The 19,323-nt window shown below is 34.2% G+C and overlaps 2 protein-coding genes across 10 annotated transcripts in view; one reads left to right on the top strand and one right to left on the bottom strand.

Annotated features, from left to right (window-relative positions):
• Positions 1-19,323, bottom strand: part of LOC130655469 (serine-protein kinase ATM-like) — a 255,466-nt gene that overhangs the window by 222,385 nt on the left and 13,758 nt on the right. For 8 of the 9 annotated variants that reach the window (XR_008984665.1, XR_008984666.1, XM_057458230.1 and 5 more), the window contains exon 2: positions 963-1,034. Coding sequence is in view for 7 of the 9 variants with exons in the window: in XM_057458230.1 (XP_057314213.1) it covers positions 963-1,034 (72 nt within the window). In the remaining 2 variants the exon portion in view is untranslated. Of the gene's footprint in view, positions 1-962; positions 1,035-11,690; positions 11,803-19,323 lie in introns of all 9 variants that reach the window. The other variant, XM_057458227.1, reaches the window with a different exon arrangement.
• Positions 2,940-13,458, top strand: LOC130655471 (uncharacterized). The gene is made up of 2 exons (XM_057458233.1): positions 2,940-4,533; positions 13,303-13,458. Exons 1-2 carry the CDS (start codon positions 2,981-2,983, stop codon positions 13,391-13,393), a joined length of 1,644 nt encoding a protein of 547 aa, XP_057314216.1. The 5' UTR covers positions 2,940-2,980; the 3' UTR covers positions 13,394-13,458.

Genomic DNA, 19,323 nt, shown 5'->3' on the forward strand with positions numbered 1-19,323 from the left:
TCCCTTAGCAGGTCTAAAATTACTAATGACTGAAAATGTGAAAATTTGCTATTACTTAAATATGACATCATAATTATGCAACATAATTAAATCTGAAATTCTTGAAATGTCAATATCTTGAGAACGAAAGGAGCTTTTTAAAAAATTTAAAAAGTCTTGTTAACCAACTTTTTGAGCTCTATAATATAAGTCCAATATAAATTTACACCTTGGGTTTCCTTTAGGATCAAGAGAGTTTCTAGCTCGGTTCTTGAGTTTGGGGTTTACAAGTATTAACGTCCTCCTCTTGTCTCCATAATAAAATAATAAAAATGGTGCAGGAAAAATAAAAAATAACAATGAAAATAAAAGTTTCAGCCTCACGGTGTTAACTATATTGCTTCTAATATACTATGGTATAATGTAACATTATATTCAAGATGCTATTGTGATATTTTTACTATTGCTAGCACTTAAAACAAATATTTTATCCCTGATGGTTATTGTGATCGCTGAAAATTAAATATGACTGAGTCAATTTTTTTCAGCGGACAAAAATAACAAAATTACTCCACAAAAGAATGCAAAAAATTGGCATTTTTTCACAATTTAATCACTCACAAGTTATATGAAACTGCTTTAAATGACCCAGTTGAAGCTTGATATTTGTTTTTTTAATCACTCAGAGTGTATCGGTTATACACTATGCCTTGATGTTTAGCTACGCTCTTGATAAACAACTGTTTAATGTCAAATTTCGGTGATCAGTGATGTTGTTGATTGACCATTAATTTAAACGGTGATCAAAAGGATCATCATAGCTTTATGACTTATGCACTTTGTGCATGATCACTAATTTAGGTGTCATGATGCCAGTACAGTAAAGCCATCTAGATATGTGGGAGCATGCAACATGCAATTGCATGCCTTAGAGAGCTGTCAAAGATTGATATTCTAAAATTATATATGGTCTAAATAATTACCTTTCTAACAGTTGACTTTTCAGACAAAAGTCCAGAACAGTAGCTGGATACATTGGCCAACAACCTTGCCATCTAAAAATGAATACAGAAATAATTGAGTTATCCTTTAACTTATCTTTTAACTTTATTAAAATTTTAATATACAGTACAGTCTGAATGTAATCTACCGCGGACACAAAACTCACAGTTATCTTAGGTCTTTATACATATTTTTAACAATGATAAAGTTCGTTTCATTAAACAAGTTCGTTAAACAAATATTATTCGCGCTTATTCATGCGTCTTATTATAAATAAACTTTGTTTTGTTTACGAAATTCACTACGTCTCATAAAAAAAACTAAACTTTATTTTATTAGAATTAAATAATAAGTTTAAATAATATTGGTTTCGATGGGTGAAGGGTCTCCTTAGGGTCTCCTTAAGAGACAAGAGAGGAGGACAAACTGCGTAAACGGGGCTGGAACTCTAAGGAGTGAAGGTGTCGCTCACGGTAGGACAGATGTCAGATGTGAGCATCGTCAGACCGTTACCCAGCTATCACATCACAAGGTAGATAACACTAGGTTGAGGATGGCTAGTGTAAATGTTGGTACTCTGAGAGGTAGAGCAGGTGAAGTAGTTGAAATGTGAGAACGTAGATCTGTTGATATGTGTTGTGTTCAGGAAGTTAGGTGGAGAGGAGCTTCAGTGAGATTTGTGGAAGGTATGAGGGCAAGGTATAAGCTTTTTTGGATTGGTAATAGTGATGGATATGGAGGAGTTGGCATATTCGTTGCAGAGAAGTGGGTAGAAAAAGCAATAGATGTTATGCGTGTTAATAGTCGTATTATAGTGATAAAGTTTTTGATAGGTAATAGGATTGTCACTTTTCTGTCAGTTTATGCTCCACAGTGTGGACTCAGTGAGGAAGATAAAGATAAGTTTTATGATGAGTTAATAGCAGTCACATCAAAGTCTGGAGACACTGAACTTGTCATGGTGGGTGGCGACTTTAATGGTCATGTTGGGAAGTCATCTGAAGGTTATAGAGGTGTGCATGGAGGCTATGGATTTGGGAGCAGAAATAAGGAAGGGGAGAGATTGCTTGAGTTTGGAATGGCAACGGACATGGTGGTTTGCAACACATCATTCAGTAAGAGACAGAGTAGGCTGATAACATATGAGTCAGGTGGTTGTAAGACACAGATAGATTACTTTTTGATTAGAAAGTCAGACAAGAAAGTAGTGAAGGACATGAAAGTTATATCGGGGGAAGAGTGTGTTTCCCAGCATAGGTTGCTGGTTTGTGATATTATCTTGAAGAGTGTCAGAGAAGCCAAGAGAAAGTACAGGCCCCGTCGAAAAGTCTGGAAGCTGAAGGAAGAGATTGTAGCAAGACAATTTAGTGCAAAAGTTCAGCAGTTAGCCTACAATAGTCAATGTGATAGTGACAATGTTGAAAGTACTTGGACTACCTTGAAGAATTGTCTTCTAGAAGCTTCTGATGATACCTGTGGGTGGACGAAAGGACCAGCTAGACATAGACAGACCTGGTGGTGGAATAATGAGGTTGACCAGTGTATAAAGGAAAAGAGGAAACTTTGGAAAGAGTGGAAGTCAGGTGGTAGTAAAAATATTTACTTAGAAGCTAAGCGTCGGGCTTGTACAGCAGTGTATAAGGCAAAATCAGAAGCAGAGAGAAACAGATTTGCAGATGTGTTAAGAAGGAAAGACCAGCGCAATGAGGTATTCAAGATAGCAAAGCAAATGAAGAAGACTAATCAAGATATTGTAAGTGAGAAGTGTATACGTAATGATGAAGGTGTTTTGGCTAGCACAGAGGAGGAGAAAAGGGTAGCTTGGAAGAATCATTATCAGAGGTTGCTTAACACTGAGTTTGATTGGGACGAGGATAATTTGTCTGATGATGATGTCGTAGAAGGGCCAGCCATGCAGATCAAGACAGAATGAGTAGTGGAGGCTATTAGGAAAATGAAGATTGGCAAGGCTGCAGGAGTATCAGGTATTGTTGCAGAGATGGTAAAAGCATCTGGATATATTGGAGTTGAGCTTATTACAAGTCTTGCTAACCAGATTATAAAGGATGGTGCTATTCCGAGTGAGTGGCAGTCGAGTGTAATAGTGAATTGTTTCAAGGGCAAGGGTGATGCATTAGAAAGGGGTAACTATAGAGGTTTGAAGTTGGTTGATCAAGTAATGAAAGTTATTGAAAGAGTGATTGATAAGTTACTTAGAGAAAGAATTGATATAGATAAGATGCAATTTGGTTTTGTTCCAGGGCGTGGCACTACAGATGCAATATTTTTACTCAGACAGCTTCAGGAAAAGTATTTAGGAAAGAGAAAGAATCTCTATTTTGCCTTTGTAGATTTAGAGAAAGCTTTTGATAGAGTGCCACGTAAAGTTATTTGGTGGGCTATGAGAAAATTAGGTGTGGATGAGTGGCTAGTTACGATGGTTCAGTCTATGTACAGCAATGCTAGAAGTCGTGTCAGGATTAACGATTCACTTAGTGATGAATTTAGTGTAAATGTTGGTGTACATCAGGGTTCTGTACTTAGTCCTTTGTTGTTTATTCTAGTCTTAGAAGCGCTGTCGATGGAGTTCAGAACAGGTTGCCCATGGGAGTTATTGTATGCAGATGATTTGGTTCTCATAGCAGAGTCGATGGAAGAATTAGTTGAAAAGTTTGAGAAGTGGAAGAAAGGACTAGAAGAGAAAGGGCTGAAGGTAAACACAGCAAAGTCTAAAGTCATGATAAGTAGCATTGCAGCCAAGTGTGACCTTGTAGTTGGAAAGTGGCCTTGTGGAGTTTGCAGGAAAGGGGTTGGTAGTAACTCAATTTTTTGTCAGACTTGCAAGCATTGGGTACATAAGAAGTGCAGTAGTATTAGTGGAAGGTTAAGAGCTGGCATACAGTTTGTATGCAAGCGTTGCAAAGGTGAGATTATAGAGAATGAAGTATTTCCAGCTTTAATGATGTACAACAGTGGCTCGTTAGAGATAGTCAAGAACTTCTGTTACTTAGGTGATATGTTGGGCAGTGAAGGGGGTGTTGGAAGAAGTGTTACTTGCAGGATAGGTTCTGCTTGGAAAAAGTTTAGAGAGTTACTTCCTTTATTGACTAGCAGAGTCCTGTCAATTGAGGTAAAAGGTAAGTTGTATGAGGCCTGTGTAAGAAGTGTTATGTTGTACGGTAGTGAGACATGGGCAGTGAAGCAGGAAGATCTTGACCGTTTAGAAAGGAATGATATGAGAATGGTTAGGTGGATGTGTAAGGCCAGTCTGAGAGACAGAAAGAGTTCAGATGAGCTAAGAAGCAGGCTAAGTCTCTGTAGAATTAAAGATGTTATCCAGATAAGAAGATTGAATTGGCTGGGGCACTTGGAAAGAATGGAGGAGGATAATTGGGTAAGAAAGTGTAGAGACTTGATAGTTCCTGGGGCAAAGCCCAGAGGCAGACCGAGAAAGACTTGGCAGGAGGTTATAAGGACAGACTTGATAGAGAGGAAGTTGAGTTTAGATCTAACACAGTCTAGATCAGATTGGAAGAGGGTCATTAATATACCCTGTCCAACCCATGCTAGCATGGAAAACGGACGTTAAGCCGAGAATGATGATGATGATGATGCTGATGGAATTAAATAAAAGCAAAAATTCTTTAATTACAGGTCTACAACAGTAGAGTTTTACGATAATTTTTTTATATTTTTTCACATCCTGCATGCAGTTAATATATTTTGTTAGAAAGCAAAAATAATAATTATTTGTCTCACTAAAAAAAAGTTCTTGGATACATTTTTTCTCTTGTTTTGAATTATTAAAATAACTATAGCTGTCAAGGTAAAGAGATAATACTTGTTTTTAAAAGATATGCAGCAAGAATTATTTTCGTGTGTTAAAGTTATACAGAAAGTGATACTTGCGTTGCCTAGAAATTTATATAGCAAGATACACTTAAATGGATCCCGAGGTACTTTTACAAGTTGGACTTACCTGAAAGATTTTCACAAGTTATTCCCAATGACATATTGACTTTTTGTTAAAAGTTCATGTAACCCCAGATATCGTTTTTTAAATATTAAATTTAAAAGAATTTATTTCAACAAACAGGTTGTAAAAATTACTGATCTATAACCTGTTGACCTAGGCGGGTATTATGCTCAAGTGAGTATTGCCAGCCTTGCTCTCAACAATCCTTGGGGACGAGGTTGCCTAAGTTACTCAGTAGATGGATATTTTTTTTTATTAAAAAATATTAAAAAATCAATAGAAAAGAATACTACTTTAATTTATCCCACGGAGGGAAGCAGAATTTACTGTCTAATTAAAGTTTGTTTTTATGATATTCTTCCACTACGTAGTCTAGTAAATTAAACTCATCATATTTCCCTTTTGGTATAGTGCCCTAAAATAAGCAAGGTTACAAAAGCAGGACATACATCGAAGCACGAAAGCAGAAAAGAGAGACAGGTATCCTGTCTAACATCAACGCTGCTCTGTACCTCCGTGATTAGACCTTTTAAAAGCATACATCATACATTAATGTCCAACGAAACTCTCCTAATTCGCAATTTTTAGGGTCGACTAATAACTGCTGTGGCTATATTCGCACTTATTAGAATACTGTAGCAGCTTCTACATTTTTAAACTTAACAAAACACAAAAAATGCTTTAGCTACCTCCTAAATAAAAAACATTATTTTTACTGGAGATAAGCAAAGAAAAATAAGAAATAAAATAATAATAGTTAATTGCGTAAACATTTAAGTTCAACGTAGAAAAAACGGCATTTTATTAAACATATTTTAGCGTTTTCTGCAATGATTTAATCAAACTACATTGGTGATAACTGTTTTTAATGATGCAGTTGAAGCGTAAAACTAACTGTTTCTTTTGCTAGGAGTTTGTTGTTCGTGCATTGCCGTAGGAGGCAACTGAACTATGCTGTGGAAAAACAAATACTTTTTTCCGTTGTTATATCTTCGGCTATTTTTTACACTTCTGATCGCACAAGACCTAGGGACTTTTTATGTGCGATTTTACCACGTCAAGTAATTGCCGACGCAAAGATACATGTTTTGAAAATATGTTGGTAATTACCTCAGCAAATGTGAGTGCCGTCTCAAACTACAAAGGTTGTAACCGCCCTTAATCCTACTTGTGCTGGGGAACAAGGAAGGATGATGCAGCCCCCTCTCCCCCCCCCCCTTCAACCTTTTCTATAACTTTTTATGGGCTCATAGTCACACCTTGATATTTTGTTACTCATATTTGCCTTCCAAAATATATCCTTTTGAAATAAAAACCATGCAAAAATGTGTGACATGTTGAATGATCAGTAAATTGCGTCTCAAATAAAAGTCCTCTGAAATAAAAATCATGCACATTTTATTTTTTGTTTGATTGTCAGCTATGTGAGAACATATGCAGAATTATTTCTATTTTTTTAAAAAAAATAATCGTTCGTAAAGAACTTTATGCGGAATGATTTTAACTTTTTTTTAGAAAAATAATTGTTCGTAGAGAGCTTTTGTTTCACTTTGCTGCGCGAAGGTATATGTTCCGGCTATGCAGTCAGCAATAATTAAAGCGCTACTGAAATAATACGTAACAGGGTCACATGCCACTAAAAAAGACTGGAGCTAGAATAAAAATTTTTAACGAAGAAGGTCGAAGGTAACCAAGATGGCGGTCGAGCGACAAGAAAAAATAAATATTTAAAAAGCTATATCTGGAGTTACATGAAATTTTAACAAAAAGTAAATATATTATTTCACATTTCTCATCCAAATCTTTCAGATGAGTATAACTAGTAATAGTACCTCGGGATCTCTTTAAAATATATAATAGAAAAAACAGGAAAAATTATTTTTAAAAAAAAATTTAGTGTTTTTTAATGTCTTATATGAAAATCAACTTCTAAGTGCAAAATCCTTTTACAGACTATAGTTTAGTTGACAATATTTTAAAGTCATTCGCAGCATTAAAATTATATATTTAAAAACAGTTCAGGCTGTTCAACAGCAACTCTACTTTTAATGACACTCATGTTCTTCCTGAAATCCAGCCAAAGACTGATTTCAATTTTAATTCTTTTTGTCATAACTCTGAAGATGGTTGGTGTTGCTTATTTTACACTTTTGCAACTCTAAACAGAAAGGCTTTTTTGCCAAATTTCTTGTTGACCAAGAAAAGTGTGAACCTGTTTTTTGAAGCACCTCCTGTTTGGTGATTGTGGTAGTTTTTTGCCAAAAGGAATATTGAGCCAATAAACAAATATGGCATCAATTTTGATGAGTAGATTATTCAGTGAATATTCCTTCTCTTTTCTAAAAAAAGGCATGGACACATTTTAATCATTTTCCAGTTTTCTCAATCTACTTGGGTGGCACAAACCCATGCCAAGGAGCAGTAGCAGGGGTCTCAGGGCAAAAGCACAGATTTTATTTATGATTTTATGCCAATTTACACCCTATTTTTATGCTATTTTATGCCCTTCACTTCTAATTTCATGCCAATTTTATGCCAATGCCTAATTTTGATAACCGTATGGTTCGAAGGTCCTTACTAATTTCTCACAGATTTGACATATCTACAAAAACTGGATAACCCTTGGTAAACACATAAAAAGTGCTTTGAATTTGCTTTGTCAGTCTATTCTGTTAGCACCATAGCTCATTCCTTAACAATGGTTGAATCAATCAAGTCTAAGGGTTTCCCTCTAAAATTTGTTTCTGAATTCCGTGTCTTAAGCCTCTCTTTCTTATGACTATGCCATCAGTGATCTCAGAGCCAGATCAATAAGTCTAACGGTTTGTCTCTCAAATTTGTTTCAGAAATCATGACATTTTACTCTAGATACTCTCACTAAGATAACAAAACGATTATTACCAAACATGTTTTAGAGAACACCCTTTGAACTGTTGAAGGAAAACTTATTTTGACCCAAAATCCATGACACTTTACATGTGATTTTACTTGAGAAAAACCACTGTCGTCAATTTTGAATACTTTAACACAAATTTTATAATTAACTGAAAATTTATCATTTTTACCTAAACTGAGCCAAGGATAGCTTTGTTCCCACTCTGGACGGTGTTCAATCACTATTGTAATTACTAAAACCTTAAAAAAGTTGTTCTTTTCTCTTTTGGACTTAAACAGTTGCTACATAAAACTCTGGGAAATGTCATAAGAATAATAAAAGCTGAGTAAAGAGCAAACAAAATTAATAAAAATAACTGCGTAAACAAAACTTTGGAGAACACGTACAAAAATTATGATTTTTATGCCAACAAATCAATTTTATGCTAATTTTATGATTTTTGAGAACAAATAGCTTATTCTATGTTTTTATATGATTTTATGCAGGCTGGGACCCCTGCAGTAGTTTAAATATGGAATTACAAGAGCAAGGTTTTTTTGTGAGGTGTTAAACAAGATGCAATGGTTCTAATTTTAGATTATTTAATTAGTATTTTTCTTTTTATGTTCTTAATGTGCTTTTCCCATTGCATTTTTTATCAAATATTTCCCTGAGATATTTAACTTTTTCACTCCTCTTCAAAGGAATACCCATATAGTTGATAGTTTTGTTCTCAACTTTTTTAACTGGCTGTGGTTTCGGAAAAAGATTGTTTCAATTTTGTCCCTATTATTAGTCATTTTGCTATTATTAAGCCAGAGGTCGAAAGTCGACCTTGGAGACAAGGGTATATATCCAAGTTTTTTATGGGATGAAATAATTATTGTATCATCTGCATATAGATGGTGGTAGTTTCAATTGATGACAGGTTTCAAACCATCAATATACAAATAAGAAGCAGGGCCCCCAACACAGATCCCTGTGGCACCCCAAATGCGTCTTCATGAAGCTGATCTGATCTTGTGTTGTTTATAAGTCACCTGCATTCGGCCCGTTAAGTAAGACTTGAACCAGTCAAAGGCAGCATCTCTGATGTTAAAATACCATAGCTTTTTTAACAACATTGATCAACAGTGTCAAAAGCTTTTTTAAACAAACAAAGTTTAGTTGGTCGAGCTCAGTAAAAATAAAATCAGTGACAAAACTACTGCAGTTTTTGTTGACTGTCTGTCAATTAGGAAGTTGTGCTCAGAAATAAAATGAGAAATTTGCTCATGCACTACTTTTTCAAAAATTTCCTTAGGAATTGGCAGAATATGGATAGGTCAATAACTAGTAGGGTGTGTTTTATTCCCACTTTCAAATATAGGCGAAACCCTTTTAGTCTTCCAACATTAAAGGTTTCCTCCGACATTATAACAAGTTAATCTTAATTGAAAGAAACCATTAAAACATAGAAAAAAGTATTATTTAATGAGTTACTTACAAAATAAAAGCATAAACACGATTTACTTATTCCATGTTTTCATAAAACCTTGTGCTTCCACCGCCATTATTGCAGCATTAAAAACACGCTTCAAAATCTTGAAAAAAACATCAGGATACCTCCTGATGTCACAAGAGCCAAAACCACACACTGTCTCGCAGCATGAAAAAGACGAAGCGAGATTTCTATATGAAATTAATTATTAAGAAGTTGTTCCGCTATCACAATTCTAATTAGCTTTAAAAATATTTTCTTTTTCATATTGTAAACATGGTTTGGTGTGCAGCAGTAGGATGTACAAAGTTACAGAGCAAAAAATCAAAACTTATCTTTTTTTAAGCTGCCAAAGGATAAAAAGCTTGCTGCAGAATGAAAAGCAAAAAAAAGCAGGAAGATCTTCCTCAGCTAGTTTTTCTATGCGAAAATCATTTTGAAGGGCACTGTTTTGATCCGTCGATTGAGATGATCTCCAGCCCTTAAAATTAGAATTTTTTTACGTCTGCAATAAAACTGCCAACGTGAGATGCATTTCAGCTGCTTTGCGTCAGCATTATTTTTTGCAATGAAATTTTTTCAGCTGGCAATAACTTTCGTCATTCACTTTTTATTAGGGCTAGACCTCTCATAATTTGATGCATTGATCTCCTAAAGCGATGACAAATGGGAATGGAGTACAAGTCTTATTGACATACCTTCCTACCTTTGTTAGGTTAATAGTTCACTGCCAACTTGCTTTTATGTTTCCAGATGATTAGGTTGTATATCGCAGAAGTCGCTGGTGACATGCTTCGAAAATGCTTGTCACCGGCACAGTTTAACATGAAGCAAAACTGTACAGGAGACTCAATTGTTAGAGGCTTCGCAGAACATCTCTCCTAACAAAACCGAGGGCAGGGCTGACTTGCCTGTTGTGTCATGTGGGATAAAGAACTGCTGGACTTCTTTTCAATACGATATACAATTTTTTCGATTATTATTACGAATCGAACGGTACCACAATATTTTAGTAACCTGAGTGATTTTAGTTAGTGGTAATGGCTTAACTTACTACAAAATCAAATGTAATTATTTTGTAGCCGCAATGAGTGGGAGAAGCTCAAACAAAATCAAAATTATTGTTATTTAAATATTTCACAACAAAATTACGTCGGCAATTTTTTTGCCGACACAACTATAGTTTCTTCGTATTTTGCGTCGGCACTTACGTCGGCAGTGAAGAACGCCGACGCTAATTTTAAGGGCTGGATCTCAAAAGATTGTCATATTCAAATAAAGAAATTGATGGAGACGGATGACAGATTCAAGCACTTAATCCATCAGTTTTATCCCTGGCATTTGGCTAAGAATGTATCAAAGAAATTAGTAAAGTTGGCGAAGAAAAAGTGTAGGTTATGTTCTTGAAAGTAATATTTTTAATAAATGTTTTTATATTTACTCTTGTGTTCTACAATTATACCATGTCAAGATCTAGCACAATGGATACCTTCGATCATCAACTATTTATACTGGTGAATTAGTATGTGTAAAGGTAATGCTTTGGAGCTTAAGGAAAGAATCCTATCTTGTATGCATCACTGTGTCAATCGTCACACGTTTGCCGCAAAATTACATTTTATAAAATGTATTTTTGTTTTTTTATTAAACAAATGTTTTGCGTAGAAACTAAATAAACTAGCGAGAAGGCATTGTTGGTTGCGCGGGTTAAATAAAGCTTTTAAGCGATAGAAATTATATTTTAACAAATTATATTTTAACAAAGATTGAAACTTTAATTTTAATAGAAATGTTTTTTTAGATTGCATTTTTAAACTTTAAAAACAAAAACGGCAATAGAAATGTTTTTTTAGATCGCATTTTAAAAGTTTAAAAACGAAAAACGGCGATAGAAATGTTTTTTTAGATTGCATTTTAAAAGTTTAAAAAAGGAAAAACGGCGATAGAAATGTTTTTTTAGATCGCATTTTGAAAGTACGAGCTTGTATCAGATATATCAGATAAGTGTATCAGATTAAAATCGTGTTACTATAATTAGTTTCGTTGTTAAAAAAAATTAAAATTCAATGGCCTTCGCGTTTAATTTATTCTCGCGCAGAGTATTGTTTTTAAACAATGTTTCTTGCTATGCTTTTGTTTTTAACACGAAGCAATTATTTTCACGCAATTTGAAAGGAACTTGGTATCCTATTGTTTTTTTTAATGAAAGCAATTATTTTTGCAAGTTGAGCGTACGCGTACATCTGGACTGTACTGTATGAATAGAACTTAATTAGGTAACATCATTAAAACGTCGGAGGGAACCTTTAAGGTACATAACCAGTACATAAAAGATTTGTTGAAAAGACTTGATAAATAAATACTTATAACTGATGAACCTGCTTTTAGCAGTCACGAACCAATTCCGTCAAAGCCTGTAGCTTTATTAAGTTTGGTAAATGTAACTTTGCATACACGCGAGTTCTACGACGTCGTGTAACGATCTCATGTCTACATAAAGAAAAATCGCATATCTTTTGTTTACACATGAACTGAATTGCTTTCTATTGTTATCGTCTTGCTCGAGCCATAACAATAAGATTTGATGAATCCCTTTGCTCTTACAGGTAACATGCATGCTATTGTTTAAGTGTTAGCGATCGCGAAAGCTATTAAAAGATGGATATTTTTGAAAAAATGAATAAACACGCGTAAAATGTAAAGGTTTTGTGTTTGATTTTTAGCTGGACAGGGTAACAATGGGCTGTTTCCGCTGTGTTTTTTTAAACCGAAGTTGCAATAAAGGTGTTTTGAAAACTGTGTTATGTCTATCAGATGTCACGATTAATTTTTAATTTTCACAGAAACTTTTTCCATAAAATATTCAAGGTTTTTTTTTTTTTGCTTAAAGAAGGTAAAAACAGGTTATACTGTATATTTTTGTTTTTAAATGTTACAAAATTTTCCACAAAGTAAAATCGTTTTAGCTGCATAGAATAACAACTGTTTGTTGTTTGAACTGAAGTTAGGATAGTTTTTTAGAAATGGGTATATATTATGCCGAAACATATGTGCGAAACAGTATACCTGTACAAATCACTCAGGCCAGTGTTAACAATAAGCTGTTACCTGTGTTTCTATTTAACAGAAGTTGCACTAATCTTTTGTTTGAAATGGTATTAAACCTATATGGATGTGCAACATTGTTTACTTGTACTAAGCACTCACCCTGGATTGAAATTTACTTTATAAGTTTTGCCAGAAACATTTTGAAGAAATTCGCTAAGATGGCAGTCTTTTTCAGGAGAGGCGTGCAATCGCACGCGCACGCCTTGGCACACGCCTAAATCGTTTCAGGCATGTGATTAATCGCACGCCTGAAAAACAAATACTGAGTTTTCAAAATCAACCTTTAAAATCCATTTGTACTGTGTGATGGCAACCCACGAAAGAATTTTTGGAGACTCGTCAGACAAAACCTCTGATAGATTTCCATCATGGTCAGACACTTTTAGATCTCAGAAATTATTTAATAGTCCTGGTCCTTTTAATCCATGAGCAAGCCCATTCATAGCCAACCTGACCATCCTAGCTAATTCATCAACTCTTGACTTAGATAAAAGAGCTACATAGACATAAATCTCTTTTGCCTGGCCCCTTCGTCGTTGGTAACCAGGTCTTGCACAAGAAATCCAGCCATGCGGTTCTAAACTAATGCGGAGGTGAACGCCGACGGAGCACGGATGAAGCAAGTCTGCAAAACTGCACATAATAGACATTTTATCATGGATTTAATTGTAGATAATCTCTTCAGGTCCGAATTTAATGGATTTTTTCTTTATGTGGGTTTTGTAAAAACAAAACCCACATGCAGTGTAAATTTTTTTAAAGTTTTAAGACACGTAGATAAAATTTTTTTTAGCTTGAAAACAAAGCATATTTTTGCCTATTTGCTTGTGACAACCTGAAAAGTGAACAATAAATATAAAAATGACAGTATAGTCATGCATACTATTTCGGACATGTAGAAAAGGAAGTTAAGATTGAGAGAGTCGCTATACCAGTAGACGCTCGATCATCGTGTTTGGGGTTCACGATTTAAAACGTCCCCCACTTTTCTACCGCAAAATGAATGCGCAACAAAAAATAACCTTGGAGCCTGTGCCCGTGCATTATATATATATATATATATATATATATATATATATATATATATATACTACTAATAGCATCATTTGGTCGCAAAGTCCAAAAATGAAGCATTTGGTAGACAATACATATTTCAAAAAATTTACGTCACTTATAAGTAAATAATTTCGCGCATCACCTCAAAAACTTTCATTTTGCATGGGGTACGTAAAGGTCTTACCGAGATTAAAAAATACATTGTCATGTCCACCAAATAACGTTGCCTTTCCTAAGAGGCTCATTTGGTAGACACGACCATATATATTATCACTTATAGCATCATTTGGTAGACATGTCTACCAAATGCCTCTATAGTAGTAAATGTATATATTTTGCATAAGTTGTGTCAAATTTAAAAAACAGACTTTTTATGTCAACCAGGCTTTTTATTGCACATGTCAGCACTTTTTGCATTTTGTCGGCTACCTCATTTAACTTAACAAGATTTAGGTGTTTTACTGTCAAAATTTCAAAACCTTGCAAGGTTACTATTTAATTAATTAATTAATTAACTAACTTTTTTTTATTTATGTTTTTGTAAATTCGTCTATTTTTGTAGAAAGCTCCCTAAATTGAAACACAGGGAACTTATAACATATATGCGTAATTCAAGTTTGATACGTTTTTGTACATTTATTTTAGTCCAAACATGTTCTTTTATGATGTTTCTTGCTAATAATAACATTCTTCTATAGTAAGAAATTTTTGTTATTTTTAAAATTGTGTTTGTGTTTTACTTTAGAGAGCAAGTTTATTCTTGTAGCTAATGAAAAGAGGCGTGGAAAGGGGTCAGTTTAAAGATGAATATTAAGGAATTCCATGATAATTCACCGGCTCTTTTACTTATCCATCCAGAAAAATACATTTTTTTTTGAGTTCTCAAAATTCTCGAGCAAACATAACTAACTGCTTGACTTTTCAGCCTTATCGTGTGAATATGAATCAAATTATCATAATAAAATCACATTTGAACACCTTTAAGCCATTTTTGGCATTTTTTGTTACTAAGAAAGAATTGTAATCTGAAGAAGAATATTAATACCATTTTAAAAAAATTGAAACATGAGGAATTACAGCGTGTTTTTTTGTGTTTGCTTGTGGAGTTACTTTTTTTAACTTTTGGAGCAAAAAGAAATTTCAATTTTGCTGGTATAAGTAATAGAATACAAATGTCTCATTATTTTGTATTGTAGCAATAACAAGAGGAATATGCAATTATTCTTTATTAGTGACTAAATTCAAAAACTTACTCGGCAAAAACTGACTAAAATAAAAAATTTAGTCGGCAAAAAGTGACTTTTTATTTTTGCCGACTAATGTTTTTCCAACTTTTTTGTTCCTGATAAGGTACCCTTGGTTGAACCTTTATCGTAATAATGTTCTTAGTGGAAAATATTTCACTCTTACAAAATAAAATGGAAACGTTAAAATGTTTTTCTTTGTGTTTGTAAGCCATCAGCCGAATTAAGCTTGTGGAATCAGCGCCAAAAGATTGTAAAACTTCATAGTAATCCCTAAGATTAGCAAAGATCACTGGTGCAAAAGTTCCACTAATTAGAGGTATCCCCGTTTTAGAAAGTATATTATTTTCAGGACATTTTTTTGTTAAATCATTAAGTTCCCAACTCTACCTCAAACCTCATTTTAAAGTGAATAAAAGGGTAGGCCACGATGAGGGACATAAGCTACAAACTAAGGTATTTGGTATAGTAGCTGTGAAATAACTTCATGCTTGTGTTGAGATGAATTGAAATTTCATCTTTATTTCCATTGATTAGATAGATTAAAAATTAGTTGGGTATATTATAAATAGATTTAAAAAATGTGTCCGCTAAATAAAAACAAACTTGAAGAAGTCCATTTGGTGAATGAAATGGACGGAAAATAGTGTGCTCTTTTACAAAATTTTCTTTGAGACGTTGACCGGAGTTTCGCTGGCGTAACCAAGTCTATCCGTGAAAAAGCGCCCGGCTTTTGTAGTGTCCGTTAATTAGAAAGAAGCTACAATCAGTAAAGAAAATGCGGTACTTTATTGTCAAAAATCTAAACGGTAAGTTTTTGCGGGGCCAATTTTTAAGGGACTTTATTTTCACGGATAAAATTCACCGGAATGAAAAAATTTCAAAAAATAATTTCAATATTTGAGTTCGTCATTGTGAGCAATGACCTTAAAAAGGTTGTTCAAAGGTTGTTCATGTAAGACCCCTTTTATGTAAGACCCGGCGGGCTGCAACTCTTTGGGGTCGCACTTTTCAAAGCTTTGGCAACTGCACGCGATTCTTTTGTTCGGCGGTATAATAAATAGTTTCGATTTGATACTTTTAAAATATAAATGGCAGTGTCCGCAAACACGGCTTGTGATTTTGTCCTTGTTACTTCATCTAATGCATCAATTTTGCGTTTCCGTTCATTTTAGTACTTTTTTGGCGTTGTCGGTTTAACTTTAGTTCTCCCAGCTTCTTCTTCAAGCTGTCAAGGTTTCCTTTACGTGTTTTTGTTCCACTTTAAGCATTTTTGGTCAACTGATTGAGTTCTCTCTTCTGATACAATACAACCAACATCTCATTTTCTATGTTAATTTGATTGTTCAGCTTTTTTTGTTTTGTTCGGACGGAGTTTTTTCTGCCAACCTATAATTCTCTCCCTCATCAATTGTGAAAGTTTCCTTAACGGGAGAAGAGGTGGGAGCCGGAACCGGAGTTTTTGATAAATCCGCTGCACCTAAAAAAGCAAAGAAAAGAGGTCCAAATAATATTATTATTCTTATGAAAGATTGTTAATTTAATTCATTGTGAATACAAATGAAATTCGCTTACTTTTCTTTGAAGAGTGTTTCCAAGGCGATAGAATAGTGCCTTTTATAGGCTAAGCAGCATTTCTTTCATGCCTCCATGTTTTAATTAGAGCAATGACTTGAGATATCAGCTCAGGGAAAGATTCCTTTCTCATGTTTTGCCACACACTTTACAATAACAACGTGTTTGTTTTGACAAGCAAATCTGCCTTTATACGCTATGGAAAATGAAGGCAAATGAAGTCGCCATTTTTACTCCCGAATAAACAGTGTTCAAAGCCAAAACTATACTGAAATGCATGTTTACAAACGTTCGAATTCTAAACTAAAACACTAATTATTACTATTCCCTATCGACCCCTTATTTACCGTCACGCTACGTCATGAAAAAACGGGAAGATCTATCTACCCGCTAGGATGAAGTAATTATTAAATGGCCCAAAACAGTATCTTAATGTCCACGATATTGGAATTTTTCTTAAGTTCGTTTTTCTTTTCCTTTTTGGCGCTTCCATTTCGCAGCTGCACATGATACAACAAATAATAAATTTTTTATAAATAGTTGATTTGCGAATTTTACAAGTTTCTCCACATGAGAACCTTGTAAAATTTGTTTGTTTTCCTGTTTATTTGTTTCATTTTACGGTTAAAAATAATCTAAGATCAGTTAATTGCACTACTGTAGGCTGTCAAATAACCTCGACCCCAGAGCCTGTTGTCTTCTTTTATATCTGGAAAGCTAGATAAACCATCCCAATAATAATCTTCAGTGAGAAGTTACGCACGATGATAACGATAATTTTGTGAGCTCAGATTAACCAATAAAACATTACATTGTCTTTGTCAGGAAACTTAGACCACGTTTATACGCATACAGGACAAAATCTCTTCCCGGGATGGAACTCGTCCCGGCGTGAAACGAAAAGTGTTTACACGTGAGCCTCAACGAGGGATGAAATCAGCATATTTTTATCTCGGGATGAGTAATCACATCCCGGGATGAAACATTAATTTTGCTAACTTTGCGTATGATAATTTGAAGTGATATTTTTTAATTTGTGAGTAGAAAGGTCAAACGAGAAACCTAGAACGATGGCGCCTGAGAGAAGTAGTGTAATATCACAAATATATCAACAATTTTAACTATAACATCCCTTCTGTTACAGTTGCATATAGTATTATTAATACAACTAGCAGAGTAATATAGAAACAATGTAATTCTTCTGAGGGAAGCTGTTTGGTAGAAACAAAGCATTGACTAGATGTCGATGAGCAAGATTGAGGTTGGTGGCTCGCCGTTGGCCGTGTAATCCTCACTATTTTCAATCGGCAAAGTTTCCTTCACTTCATTTTCCTTTGCGTCGCTATCAATCAGTACACTTTTTATTTTTTTTTAACATTTCCTATAAAAAATCAATAATTACCAATTTAAACAGACACCATCATTTTAGCATACAGCAGGCATAACATTAAAATGGCGTGCATTTTTAAAACACTTTCTCGTACAAACACATGAGAACCATAATTAATGCTGGAATAATATTTGAACTCGTATAAATTTAGGATGGAATTTCGTTATTTCATATATAAATTAACGAAGAAAGTTACAACCAACCTCTTCATAATTTTTTCCAAATGCTTTCTTTACGTCTTTGCGTCGATTGTCACAAAAAGAATGATCGGATTCATTTTATAGTTCTTATATTTAAAATGATGTTCAAAAAGTGTGAAAAGTGTACATTCAGCATTCTCATCCCGGAATGAAAAGAATTATTGTGTTTACACTTGTTTTTTTTCTTAATCTCATCCCGAGACACGATTTTACCCTGTCTTTAGGATAGGGATGAAATTTAACGTGATGATCTCATCCCGGGATAAAATTTTATTCCGCTTTAAACATGTGAACATTGTGAAAAGAATTATTGTGTTTACACTTGTTTTTTTTTCTTAATCTCATCCCGAGACACGATTTTACCCTGTCTTTAGGATAGGGATGAAATTTAACGTGATGATCTCATCCCGGGATAAAATTTTATTCCGCTTTAAACATGTAAACATTGTGAGGACTTTTAGTAGACACAGAGATGAACTCATCCGCGTACGAAACTCATCCTGGGATGAAATTTAACGTGTGAGCGGCCTCTCAGGAAAGTCATAATTGAACACTTAAATGTGATGTAGGTCCAGGGATGAAGCAACATTGCGGCTTAAAGTAGTGATTGCCTTCTCGTGTCCAGTGCTATTCTTTCAAAGACCACGAGGCCTAGAGGAGAGAATAACGCAAAATAATTGATACGATGACAAGAATTTACGATGATGAGAAACTACACGGAATACACACTTTTTTATAAAGACACGAGCCTCAGATGTTTTCAAATTAACCAAAATAAAAAAAGCCTCAATCTTTAAATATTGCTTCTAAAACTGAAACAACCCAAGTCTAAATTTTGCCATGAAATGAGGACATTCCAAGATACGAATTCCTTTACAATGATTTTTAAAACGAAATTCCTCTTGAAATGTAATCCAGGAATAAGAATATATAGAATTATTGCACAAAAATAGTACTCATTTTGTATCTCTTACGTACCGCGTTGTTGTTATTATTAAACATCTACTGTTGATATTGGTGGATCTAAAAAAATAGTTATAATTTCTTCTCCGATTTTTTAATTCGAGAAAGTAAAAAAGATGAAAGTGTTTTTCTTTCGCACCTATTAGGCATATCTTCCGTCTGCGTAGTCGTAACTTGCATTACATTAGCAATTCCGCCATTTTAAAGGCAACGTTTTCAAAAAAGCGTGGACATGTGATGAGAAAATTTATATTTTAATAAAATGTTTTGACTTCTTTCGGAGATACGAGGTCAAACACAAACTAACACATGATGAATTTATTATTCACACTAGATGGAAGGTCCTCTATACGCTCAGGGGACACATTTGCAGTTGCCTTATTTTGATTTCCTTTTCCGCGAAAGTTTCTTACATAACACATTCAATATTCTAATGCAAAAATGTATTTTATTAATACACAACGTTTGTCTGTTT

Source organism: Hydractinia symbiolongicarpus, chromosome 8 (genome assembly GCF_029227915.1).
Source record: "Hydractinia symbiolongicarpus strain clone_291-10 chromosome 8, HSymV2.1, whole genome shotgun sequence".
NCBI lineage: Eukaryota > Metazoa > Cnidaria > Hydrozoa > Anthoathecata > Hydractiniidae > Hydractinia > Hydractinia symbiolongicarpus.

Coding starts and splice junctions, on each gene's coding strand:
- LOC130655471 (XM_057458233.1), top strand. CDS start 2,981: ATGGTAAAAGCATCTGGATATATTGGAGTTGAGCTTATTACAAGTCTT. Junction 4,534..13,302: donor AAGAGGGTCATTAATATACC/CTGTCCAACCCA, acceptor TAGTCATGCATA/CTATTTCGGACATGTAGAAA.